This window comes from Molossus molossus, unplaced genomic scaffold, assembly GCF_014108415.1.
Source record: "Molossus molossus isolate mMolMol1 unplaced genomic scaffold, mMolMol1.p scaffold_m16_p_6, whole genome shotgun sequence".
NCBI lineage: Eukaryota > Metazoa > Chordata > Mammalia > Chiroptera > Molossidae > Molossus > Molossus molossus.
The window spans coordinates 58,971,016-58,984,020 of record NW_023425399.1 but is presented as its reverse complement, the minus strand read 5'-3'; the positions used below and the strand labels follow the sequence as shown (position 1 = coordinate 58,984,020).

Genomic DNA, 13,005 nt, shown 5'->3' with positions numbered 1-13,005 from the left:
ACTATAAAAATGTGGGGAAAATTGTAAATAAATAACTTTATGGGTTTCTGCTGTTAGATTGCTTTCTACATTCTATTTTTTCAAAGAAACAATGACTGAAAATTGAAAACTATGTGTAGGCTTATGTAGCAAAAATATTGTGTAACTCCAAAACTGTGTTTCAGTACTCAAAAGGCCTTGCTTGAGCTGTATTATTAAATTGATGAATGAATGCACATTTGTATGTTTCTGTTAAATAATGGAAGGGATGTTTGTATTTCTCAACGAAAAATGTCAAATGTATATGGAAATACAATGATATTAACTCCTCACACTCATAAGCAATAAAAGAAAAAAATAGATAAATTGGACTTCATCAAAATTGAAAACTTTTGTGCTTCAACAGATACTCTAAAGGCAGTGAAAAGGCAACCAGAATTTGAGAAAAAAATACATGAAAATCTTATATAAGGGTCTAGCATTCATAATATATAAAGAAGTCTTATAACTCAATAAAAAGACAACCCAATACTGTGTGTAAATGAGCAAAAGATTTCAATAAACAGTTCTCTGTTTAAACATGAAAAGATGCTCAGACTCTTTAGTCTCAGGGGCATCCAAGTCAAAATTATGAGATACCACTTCATACCTACAAGAATAAGCTATAAAAAATAAGATGGAAAATAGCAGGTGTTGATGAAGATCTGGAGAAATTAAAACCCTCATCCATTGTTGGTAGGGCTGTAAAATGGTACATCCGCTGTGAAAATAGTTTGACAGGTTCTCAAACATGGTGTTACCATGTTATCCTGCAATTCTAGTGCTAAGTGTATACCCAAGAGAAATGAAAATATATGTCCATGTAAAAACTCTTACATGAATGTTCATAGCACCATTAGTCACAGTAGCAAAAAAGTCGAAACAGCTTAAATCTCCAATAATTGATGAATGTATAAACAGAATGTAGTGTTTGTCCATACAGTGGAGTAGTATTCAGCCATAAAAAGGAGTGAAGTATTGATAAGTGCTGTAATATGGATGAACCTTGGAAACATTATTTTTAAAAACATTAATTTTTCTTTTTTAAAAAAAATTTTTTCCTTTATTGATTTTAGAGAGAGAGGAAGTGAGAGGGAGAGAGAGATAGAAACATCGATGAGAGAGAACAACAATTGGCTGCCTTCTGCATGTCCTCCTGCTGGGGATTGTGCCCACAACCTGGGCATGTGTCCTGACCTGGAATCGAACCGGAGACCTCTTGGTGCATGGGTCGATGCTCAACCACTGAGCCACACCAGCCAGACAATTATTTTTCCTTTATTGATTTTAGAGAGGAAGGGAGAGAGAAAGAGAGATAGAAACATCAGTGAGAGAGAACATCGATTGGCCACCTCCTGCATGCCCCCCACTGGGGATCGCTGGATTCTTCTGTTTTTTTTTAATTAAATTTTTCCCGTTATTTAAAATTCCAGAAAATTTATTCTGACATTTCAGTGTGCCTGTCTGAATGTTTCGCATAACCACAATGCTATTAAGACCACTGACTTAGCCCTGCCAGTGTGGCTCACTGGTTCAGTGTCAACTCATGCACCAAGAAGTCGCCAGTTCGATTTCTGGTCAGGGCACATGCCCAGGTTGTGGGTCAAATCCCCAGTGGGGGGCATGCAGAAGGCGGCCAATTGATGTTCTTTCTCTCCCTCTCCTTTCTTCTCTCTAAAAATCAATAAAGAAAAAAAAATTATTAAAAAGATCATGTAAAAAAAGACTACTAACAATTATTTTATTATTTAGTACTCTAGTCTGTATTCAACTTACTAATTATCTCAGTTGGTTTGTTTGAATTTGAGTCTAAGGAAGGTTATATTATGTCATGGTATATTTGTTGTGTCTCTTAAGTCAGTGCCTTGTTCAGATAGGTTAGGTCAGTCACCCTATAGATTGCCTCAGTACTTGGATTCTATTTGCTTATTCATAAGTATCATTCTTGTTTCTCCTCCATATTTTCTGTACAGCAGAAGGTAGCTTTAAAGTTTTATTAGATCCATATTCAAGTATTATGGGCATGTAGTTTTACATTTCCATTCTAATAGTTTTATTTATTTTTAAACTTAATTGATGGGCTGGTTCTAGAGCATCATTTAAAAGTGCTTTGTTCTTGCCCAGCTATTGTGGCTCAGTGGTTGAGCATCGACCCATGCACCAAGAGGTCGCAGGTTTAGTTCCTGGTCAGGGCACATGCCCAGGTTGTGGGCCCAGGCCCCAGTGAGGAGCATGCAGGAGGCGGCCAGTCGATGTTCTCTCTGATTGATGTTTCTATCTCTCCCTCTCTCTTTAAAATCAGTAAAGAAAAACTATTTTTTTAAAAAAAATGTTGTGTTCTATTTCAAGGGAAAAGGATTTAGTTCATTTATTTGCTATCTTTGGATAGTATTGGGTATTTGGTTGATAGAATAACTCGGTCTCTCAGTTTTTGTTTTTGTTTTCTTAAATAGACTCGCCTATTGATTTTTGTTTACGATCATGGATGAATAATAAGGAGAACAAGGTAATCTTTTGTGTTTGTTATCAACTTCTGGAGTTATTAGGTGAGTGAAAAAGTTCCTATTTCACATATGTAAGTGCAAAATAGTACTAGTAATAGTTACAAGTCTTCTACTTGTAAGTAGCCAAAATCCAAGGTTGTGCTTTTTTTTTTGTTACTCCTCACCTGAGGATATTTTTCCATTAATTTTTTAGAGTGGAAGGGAGGGAAGCGGGGGGAGAGAGAGTAACATCAATGTGAGAGAGATATTCGACTGGTTGCCCCTTGCTGGACCCCGACTAGAGCTGGGGATCAAACCCAGATACTTGCCCTTGACCTGGAATTGAACCCGAGACCCTCTGGTCAGAGGTTTGACTCTCCACTGCTGAGCCAAATCGGCCAGGGCCAAGGTACTGTTTAAGGGACTAGGAAGCTGAGAGTAGTGCTGGTCTAGGGGCTGTGTATTCTTGGGCCTCTGTGTAGTCTGGACTGGCTTCCCTTGTATTGTACTTCATTTTGTGCTAGTTTCCTCTAGAATGTTAGAGTTTCTCTTTGTTTTGTTTAGTATATCCTGAGTGCCTGGCATGTAGTTGGCACATACTCAATAATTTGTTGAATGATAAGGAAGCTATCTTCATTTGAGGCAACTCAGGCCTACACTTTTAACATTTGTGATAAAAAAGAAGAACACGATCTTTCTTTGGGGTAAATTAAAAATAAAAAGACAATTCTAACGAGCTATTTGGGTCATATACCTTCCCTTGGGTAGATCGCTCTGTGTGTGTGTCTGTGTGTACATATGTACGTACGTACATACGTGTGCATCAGTGTCTGTATGTGCACAGATAGAGGGATGTGATTGACAACCCTACCAGGACCACATGAAGTAAAAAGATGTGGGCTCCTCAAAGGAAGGGATGTTGAGCAGATAAACAGTTTATGTCCAGCATAAACAGTGAACTGGGATTTTAGGCCTGTAGTCTAGTATTTATGAGAATTGTTTATAAAATATAAACTTAAGTACTTTTAAAACTTATAAAAAGGACGTGCAATTTTTGTTTTACTTTCATAAGAATTTTAAAGATATTTTTAATAAAATGATTACAAAAGGGTTTAAAGTAAGAGTTATTTTCCTATGCCAGGGGTTGGCAAACTATAGTTTATGGTCCAAAACCAATTTGCTGCCTGTTTTTTTTTTTTCCGTTTTTTGTTTCTTTATTGATTTTATAGAGAGAGGAAGTGGAGGGGGAGAGAGAGAGAAGCATCAGTGAGAGAGAACATTGATTGGCCGCCTTCTGCATCCCCCCTGGGGATTGGGCCCACAACCTGGGCATGTGCCCTGACCAGGAATTGAACTGGTGACCTCTTGGTGCATGGGTTGATGCTCAGCCACTGAGCCACACCAGCTGGACTGCTGCCTGTTTTTCTAAAGTTCTATTGGAACATAGCCACAAACATTTGTTTCTGTGTTCTTTATGGCTACAACAGCTGAGTTGAGAAGTTGTGACAGAAACTATGCTGGCAAAACCTGAAATATTTACTGTCTAGCCCTTTACAGAAAATGTTTGTTGACCCCTACACCATAAGCTTGCTTCATGTATGTACGTAACCCTTAATAATTTTGAAGTGTGAGTGGTGCTTTTTATAGGAAGTTCAGGTGTAGTCAAATTGAAATTGAGTCAGAAAGCATGATTTCTTTGAACATTTAGGAACAATGATTTCTAAAGAGAGAGAACATAACTTTTGTCTTTAATAGATAATTTATTTTCTTAGGATGGTTGAAGAAATGACTTTCTAAAAACATTAGAAATCATTGATGATAAGAGAGGGACCATAAAACGGAAAAGCAGGAAAAGAAGTATAGAAACATGAGATATTTAATAAAAAGAGGAAGTAGTGAAAGCAGGCAAATAGGAAATGTATTTAAAAACCTAGACTAGAGGGAGCTACTACTATATTTTACTTTTTTTTTTTATCCTCACCTGAGGACATTGTTTGTTCAGAATGAATGGGAGGGAGAGAGAGAGAAACATCGACGTGAAAGGGACACATCGAGTGGCTGCCACCCGCATAAACCAATCAGGGCCGGGGACAAACTGCAACCGAGGTATGTGCCCTTAGCGGGAACCGAACCTGGGTCTCTCTGGACCGCAGGCCGATGTTCTAACTGCTGAGCAAAACTGGCCAGGGTTGCATTTGACTGTTGATGTAGATTTGATTGTCCTGGTATCCAGGGCAGTGAAAGAAATGTGTTTTGGTAGGCCTCATCATCTAAACTAAGAACTATACCACTTTGGTACAATAAGGATGCTTTTCAGGTTCATTTGACCCTTATGTAAGGCACCAAACATGGCAGAGTGGATGTAGTTCTAAATAGCATCCATGACCAAAAAGACAGTGGTGTTTCACATATTGTTCTTTCTCCTACAGATTTTTCCTTATTTTTTATTATGAAAAATTCCAACACACAGAACTTATATTTCACAGCAGTAGCCCCTGGTGCCTTAGATCTTTATGAGCATAAGGCTGTACTGCCTTCTACAAGTGTGCAGTTGCATTAAGATTCCATGTTTTTAATGTTAAAAAATTACTGTGCATTTTGCAGTCTGATTCTTTTCTTAATCCTCACCCAAGGACATTTTTTTGGATTTATCTTCAGATAGAGTGGGAGGGAGAGAGAAACATCGTTCTGAGAGAGAGACATTGAGTGGCTGCCACCCACACAACCCCAGCCGAGGCTGGCAACAAACTGCAATAGAGGTACATGCCCTTAGTGGGAACCAAACCCAGGACTGTCTGGTCCTTGGGCTGACACTCTAACTGCTGAGCCAAACCGGCCAGAGCTGCAATCTAATTCTTTTTTTTTTTTTTTTTTTATCCTCACCCGAGGATATTTTTCCATTTTTTGTACAGGGAGAGAGAGAGGAAGGGAGAGAGAGAGAGAAACATCGACGTGAAGGAACACATCGAGTGGCTGCCACCCGCACGACCAACCAGGGCCGGGAACAAAGTGCAACCGAACGTGCCCTTAGCGGGAACCGAACCCGGGTCTCTCCCGACCGCAGGCCGACGCTCCAGCCACTGAGCCAAACCGGCCAGGGCTGCAATCTAATTCTTAAGGTCGTATTATTTGATATATAATATGATTACAAAATAAAATTAACACTTAGATGGAAATGCTACATTTTATTTTGGGCCTTAGAGTCCTTAGGGGTTAAATGGTCCCTAGGTTGAGGAGTAGAGAAATCTGTCATTTCATTGTACGTCGCTGAGTCCACTTTTATTATTTTTGCTTTCTATTGCAAGCCTGTGTTGCTCAAATCAGTTGTTTACCAACTATATTTCTAGGTCTTCTAAGCATGTGCACGTTTTGAGATACTAAATTTTAAGGATGTCTTTTTGGGTGGGTCATGGGAGGTAGGTGGCATCAGGGTGGGAAGAAAGTTATTAACTCATAGAGAACAAATGGGCCTTCGTTGTCTAAATTGTGAATTACAGATGCTAAGCACATTGGCAGTCCTTTTTGTAGCCTTGTACTGTGGTCTTCAAAGCAGTGATTGTGCTTCTCTTACATGCATTTTTATTTATTATAGATTGTTGTTCCTGATCCTGGAACACATTTTGAAGACAAGAATCCAAACAATAACTTAAGCCATACTAGTTTAATAGAAAATGAGAAACTTATGTCACTGACAAGCTTGGAAGAGTCTTCTGGTACCGTAACATAATTTGTGTTTTCCTACCCTTTACTTTGCCACTCTGCCTTTTTGTTTCTTGGTTGCCAGCTTTTTGTTTCTTCGCCTTCTCCTTTACTTCATACATACCATTACTCAAATGGTCACTTCTGTTAAGTGATTTAATTTTTAGAGCATTTCTCTGTATCAATCCTGATATGATTGTGCTTATCCCTGAGTTTAGTATCATAAGGGTACAAAGTGATAACCCTAGGTTATATTCAGCATAAAGCACTATGTTAAGAAATTGGGGGAACCATGAAATATTTAGCCTCTGCTTTCTAAAAGATCTGCCAAGTAAGAAAAGATATGCATAGCTAAACATCCAATGATACTATGTGTATCTCACAAATTGTGCAGGAATTATGGGAGAGTGACAAATCTGATTGAGGAAGGTATCTGTGAAGTTTTACTGGAAGAGAATACAATTTTTCCTCTCGAAAAGGCTTGTAATAGACCCTAATATAGATATGGGTATATGCGAAGTGAAGTATATTTCAGGAAGCAAGAACAGCTTTCGGAAAAGGCCCTATGGTGGTGGGGGGGCGGCATACAGCCCATATTTGGGGAATAAGCCAGTGGTTTTGTGTGGCAGGTTTACAGGACTTGTATGAGTCTGAATTCGGGAATAATCCAGAAGAGTAGACAGGGATCAAATTATTTATGGCTTTGAAGGCCAGGCTGATGGGCTTAGGAGAATAAATAGAATCTAAATTCAGGATAAATTTTGCTGCTTAAGTTTTTAAATATTTTTGGATGGTGAAATTGTGGATAAGGAATTGTTGACCAGAATTTATATAGATCTTTGTTTTAGTAGGCTAAATTCTTAGAGGTAAAATAACTAAACCAAAGGTTATGAGCATTTTAAGGCTCTTGATGTTGATTGCAAAATTATCCTCTTGAAAAAGTAGTGATAACTTACAGAACCACTACTAGTAATTATAGTTTTATTTTGCCCCTGCTGGCTGGTTGTTGAACCATTAAAAAACTACTGCAATAAAAAACCCCCCACAAAACCTGCAAACAAAAGAAATGCAGCCAGTGTTTTTTTCTTAGTTGTTTATTTGCAACTTTCTGGTTTTGGTAGAGGTTGAATATATATATTTTTTTTAATCCTCACCCGAGGATATATATTTTTATTTTTTGTTCAGATAGAGCAGAGGGGAGAGAGATAGAAACATCGATGTGAAAGAGACACATCGAGTGGCTGCCACCTGCACGACCCAACCAGGGTTGGGAACAAACTGCAACCGAGGCACATGCCCTTAGCGGGAACCGAACCCGGGTCTCTCTGGACCGCAGGCCAACACGCTAACCGCTGAGCCAAACTGGCCAGGGCAAGGTTGAATATTTTTAATCATACCTATTAGGGTTTACCTTCATTGTATTTTTTCTTAATTCCTTCTTTCTCAAAATCTGATATTATTTGAAGTCTCATATCTTATTAATTTATCTAGGATTTACTTTTACTTTTATGATGAGCTTATCTATCCTTTTTTGATAGTTACCCATTTGCTACTCTTTCTGAATTATCTGTTCTTTTTTCAACTGATTGTTAATGCCACATTTATTGTACTCAGGGTATATACCAGGATTTATTTCTGTATTATTCTATCAAAGAAAGTTAAATATTTAGTTTATTGGAATGCTCAATGATTTATAGACAGAAGTTTTTCCATGTCAAATATTAATACAAAATCATATAGACTATTGATTCATATGTCTTATCAACCTTTTTGATTAAATTATAGTTCAGTCACTAGAGCCTATTCTGTTCTTCCCTCTATTTACTAATAGATGGTGATATTGATGATGAAGAGTTTTATGATGACCACTTGGAGGCTTATTTTGAACAACTGGCAGTTCCAGGAATGATATATGAAGATCTAGAAGGACAGGATTCTCCAGAAAAAGATTTTAGTTTACCTAGAGGTGATCCCAGTCAGGTATGTTCCAATTGTTACGGTTTTTCAGAAATTCAACATTAGAAAATTATTACTGGTCTTGTTGGACATTAACATAAAACTTAAGCTTTTGGTTTTCTTTGAACTATATTTTTTCCCGATATAAACTGATGAGAAACACCATTCCTGCTTCCTCTTACCTTTCCATCATGTATAGAAAAATTAAAAGAATAGTACAGTGAACATATATGTACCCCACATCCAGATTAACCAGTTGTTAATATTTTGCCAACTTTGCATTTTCTTTGTTCTTCCATAAGTACTTTATTCAGGAATAAAGAGTAAGTTTAAAAGTAAGTTGTAGCCCGGCTGGTGTGGCTCAGTGGTTGAGCCTTGACCCATGCACCAAGAGGTCGACGGTTCGATTCCTGGTCAGGGCACATGCCCAGGTTGTGGGCTAAATCCCCAGTGTGGAGCATGCAGGAGGCGGCCATTCGTTGTTCTCTCTCATCGATGTTTCTATCTCTCCCTCCCTCTCCTTTCCTCTCTCTCTGAAGTAATAAAGAAAAAAATTAAAAATAAGTTGCAGATATTATGACATTTCACTCTAATACTTCAGCATTTATCTCCATTATTTCAATTCTGTTATCTGACTTTGACACATTAACTTAAATTAATATACAGTCCATATTCAAATTTACTCAGTTGTCTCCAAAATGTCCCTTACTTTTATTGTTTTTGATCGAGATTTAATCAAGGATGCATTCGTATTTGGTTGTCATGTCTCTCTGTTCTTTAATCTGAAGTAGTACTTTCATGTCATAAAACTATTTTGTAAAATCTTTAGACCTATTATTTTGTAAAGTAACCCAATTTTTCCCCTTTTGATTACATTAAACATTTGGCAAGAATTAAAATTAAACATTTTTTTCATAACAGATTAAGATTTTAAGATTGTGTGTGTTAATCCTCACCCAAGGATATTTTTCAGTTGATTTTTAGATAAGAGTGGAAGGGAGGGAGAGAGTTAGAGAGAGAGAGAGACATCAAAGTGAGAAAGACACATCAATTGGTTGCTTCTCACATGGCTGGCGATTAGCCTGCAACTCAGGTACATGCCCTTGACCAGAAATTGAACCTGTGACCCTTTGGTCCCTGGGCCAACACTCTAACCCTTGAGCCTAATTGGCCAGGGCAACAGATTAAGATTAAACGTGGGTAATGTGTACATCTTATTACATCTCTCAGGAGACATATAAGTCTGTTTGTCCCATTATTGGTGATGCTGTGTCTGATTGTCTTGGTTAATGTGTCAGCCAGATATCTCCTACCCCTTTGTTAACAGTAAGTCATTTGTGGGGTGATACATCAAGGTCATGTGAACATTCTGATTCCTAAACAACCTTTAATGAACTGGATTTAGCACATTTTACAATGGTTATTCGTCCAGTTCCTTCTACATTAACTACCTGGCATCCTGTAAAAAAGACATTTCCTGCTCCCCATATTTTACCCCTCAAAATGTTTTTAATTTAAAAAATTTATAAAGCTAATATACTCTTTCAACAGGCAAATGAAAACAGTAGTTTAAACTGTAAATCTCAGTCAGAAAATAACAGCTCTGTGATTTCCCATGGCTCACACTCTTCAGGAAATTCTGAGATAACCCGCAAAGAGTCTGAGGAAGGCCATGTTGTTTGTCTCCCTGGGACCAGTAAGTAGACATGTAATTCCTTTGTTTTTAAATTCCATTTGACTACATTTTTGCAAAAAAAAAACACCCTCATTTCTTTAGTATGATTTAACATGTATTAATCCTTGTATCTCTTCAAATCTTGAAAGTCTAAAATTTTCAAAAGAGCTTGTTTCCTTCCCAAATTATAAGAGAAAGTTTATGTAGAAAGTAATAGAGGTAGTAGAAGTGAGCAAGCTGGGTTGCATAGGCTCAGGAAACAAGTTACAGAGACCGAAGAAGGGCTCTTGGAACTTAGGAGAGATAGGCAAAGGTAACGTGCCTGGGAAGAAGGAGGAAGGGAAGGGGATGGGCATGCTCCCAAGAGGGAATGTACTCAAAAGAGGTTTTAATAATACCTGAGTACTTGGTATTAATAGAAATACTGTAGTCTGTATTTCTTGGTTGTAGATTATGAATAATTGTGCTCTATTCTGATGCTTGAGAATTAGAAGAGAATTTTCTGTATGGTAGCAGTTTGGCACATTTACTATTGCCTCATACTATTAATTATTTTCTCTCTTATGCAAGTTGATATATTTGTCATATGAATGCTAAGTATTAGATTTACATACAATAATTTGAAGAGCAAAAATAGTTATTATTACATTAGATTACTGAAACTTTGACATTACTTTATTATTTTTCTTATATTTTAGATAATTCTATAGATAATGGAAATAGTAGAAGGCATGTAGATGGTGTGTTACCATTTTTCTCTACTACATTGAGAATTGAAAAAGAGAAAGAAAGGACAGAAAGTTCGAACGGTATTCTACATTGTGACAGAGTAAGTTTATTTGCATTTGCTTTAAATTTTCTATGAAAACAAAGTCTTTTATATGATAGCATTTTTATTAATTTATTTTTAAATTATTTTTTATATTTCTACTACAGTTGATGTACAATATTATATTAGTTTCAGATGTACAACCCACTGATTAGACGTTTATGTAACTTACGAGTGATCACCCCGATAAATTTAGTTCCCATCTGGTACCATGTACAGTATACTTATTACAATATTATTGACTATATTTCCTATGCTATACTTCATATCCCTGTGACCATTTTGTAACTACTCATTTGTGCTTCTTAATCCATTTACCTTTTCTTCCCAGCTCCCAAACCCCCCTCGACTCTGGTACCTTGTTAAAATGTTCTCTGTATCTATGAGTCTGTTTCTGTTTTGTTTGTTCATTTATTTTGTTCTTTTTAGATTCCACATATAAGTGAAATTATATGGTATTTGTATTTCTGTGGTTGACTTAATTCACTCATCACAATACTCTCTAGGTCCATTAATGTTCTCACAAATAGTAGGAGTTCATTCTTTTATTTATTTTTTGTGTTTTTTTTTTTTACCCTTCTCCCATCCCCCCCACCCCATCCCCGGCTTTGTTGTCCATGTCCATTGGTTATGCATACATGCATAGAAGTTCTGTGGTTTATCTCTTCCCACCCCCCCAACACTCCCTCTTCTGAGAGTTGTCAGTCTGTACCCTACTTCCATGATTGTGGGTCTACCATATTCCTCAGAGTGTTATATTCCATATATAAGTGAGATCATGTGGTATTTGTCTTTTTCTGCTTGGCTTGTTTCACTTAAGATTATACTTTTCAGGTCCCTCCATGTCGTCTCAAAGGATAAGAGATCTTTTTTTCGTACAGCTGCATAGTACTGCATTGTGTATATGTACCACTGCTTTTTTTTTTATCCTCACCCGAGGACATTTTTCCATTTTTTGTTCAGATAGAGCGGGAGGGAGAGGGAGAGAGAGAGAGAAAGATTGATGTGAAGGGACACATCGAGTGGCTGCCACCCGCACGACCAACCAGGGCCAGGGACAAACTGCAACTGATGTACCACTGCTTTTTTATCCATTCGATAACTGATGGACAATTGGGCTGTTTCCAGATCTTAGCTATTGTAAATAGTGCTGCTATGAACATGGGAGTACGTATATTCTTTCTGATGGGTGTTTCAGGTTTCTTAGGGTATATTCCTAGAAGTGGGATCACTGGGTCAAATCGAAGTTCAATTTTTAATTTTTTGAGGTAACATCATAGTGTTTTCCATAGTGGCTGAACCAGTCTGCATTCCTACCAGCAGTGTACTAGAATCCTCTTTGCTCCACACCCTCGCCAACACTTGTTTGATGATTTGTTGATAGCGGCCATTCTGACAGGTGTGAGGTGATAACTCGTTGTTTTAATTTGCATCTCTCTGATGAGCAGTGACGTTGAGCATTTCTTCATATGTCTCTTGGCCATTTGTATGTCCTGTTTGGAGAGGTGTCTATTCAGCTCCTCTGCCCATTTGTTAATTGAGTTCTTTGTCTTCCTTTTGTTGAGTTGTATGAGTACTCTGTATAATTTGGAAATTAACCCCTTATCTGATGTATCATTGGCAGTGATCTTCTCCCATACAGTGGGTTGCCTTTCCATTTTGATGGTTGTTTCTTTTGCTGTGCAGAAGCTTTTTAGTTTGATGTAGTCCCATGTGTTCATTTTTTCCTTTGTTTCTATTGCCTTAGGTGATGTGTCAGTGAAAATTCTGCTGTGTACGATGTTCGAAATTTTGTTGCCTACATTTTCTTCTAAATTTTTATGGATTCATGGGTCACATTTAATTCTTTTATCCATTTTGAGTTTATTTTTGTGTATGGTGTAAGTTGATGATCTAGTTTCATTTTTTTGCATGTAGCTGTCCAATTTTCCCAACACCATTTATTAAAGAGGCTGTCTTTACTCACTGTATGCTCTTGCCCCCTTTGTCAAATATTAATTGGGCATATTGCCTTGGGTACATTTCTGGGCTCTCTATTCTGTTCCACTGGACTATATGCCTGTTCTTGTGCCAGTACCAGGCTATTTTGATTACAGTTGCTTTGTAATATAACCTGATACTTGGTATTGTGATCCCACCCACTTTGTCTTCTTTTTCAAAATTGCTGTGGCTATTCGGGGTCTTTTTTGGTTCCAATGAACTTTTGAAGTATTTGTTCTAGTTCTGTGAAATATATCGTTGGTATTTTGATGGGGATTGCATTGAGTCTATAGATTGCTTTGGGTAACGTAAACATTTTAATGATGTTAATTCTTCCAATCCATGAACAGGGTATGGGCTTTCAC

The 13,005-nt window shown here is 37.4% G+C and overlaps 1 protein-coding gene across 9 annotated transcripts in view; it reads left to right on the top strand.

The window, feature by feature from the left end:
• CEP192 (centrosomal protein 192) overlaps nucleotides 1-13,005 on the top strand; it is a 145,797-nt gene that overhangs the window by 10,967 nt on the left and 121,825 nt on the right. For 8 of the 9 annotated variants that reach the window (XM_036244946.1, XM_036244950.1, XM_036244951.1 and 5 more), the window contains 5 exons: nucleotides 2,472-2,524; nucleotides 6,094-6,214; nucleotides 8,032-8,180; nucleotides 9,708-9,852; nucleotides 10,530-10,660. In XM_036244946.1, the coding sequence (XP_036100839.1) occupies nucleotides 2,472-2,524; nucleotides 6,094-6,214; nucleotides 8,032-8,180; nucleotides 9,708-9,852; nucleotides 10,530-10,660 (599 nt within the window). Of the gene's footprint in view, nucleotides 1-2,471; nucleotides 2,565-6,093; nucleotides 6,215-8,031; nucleotides 8,181-9,707; nucleotides 9,853-10,529; nucleotides 10,661-13,005 lie in introns of those variants that run through there. The other variant, XM_036244949.1, reaches the window with a different exon arrangement.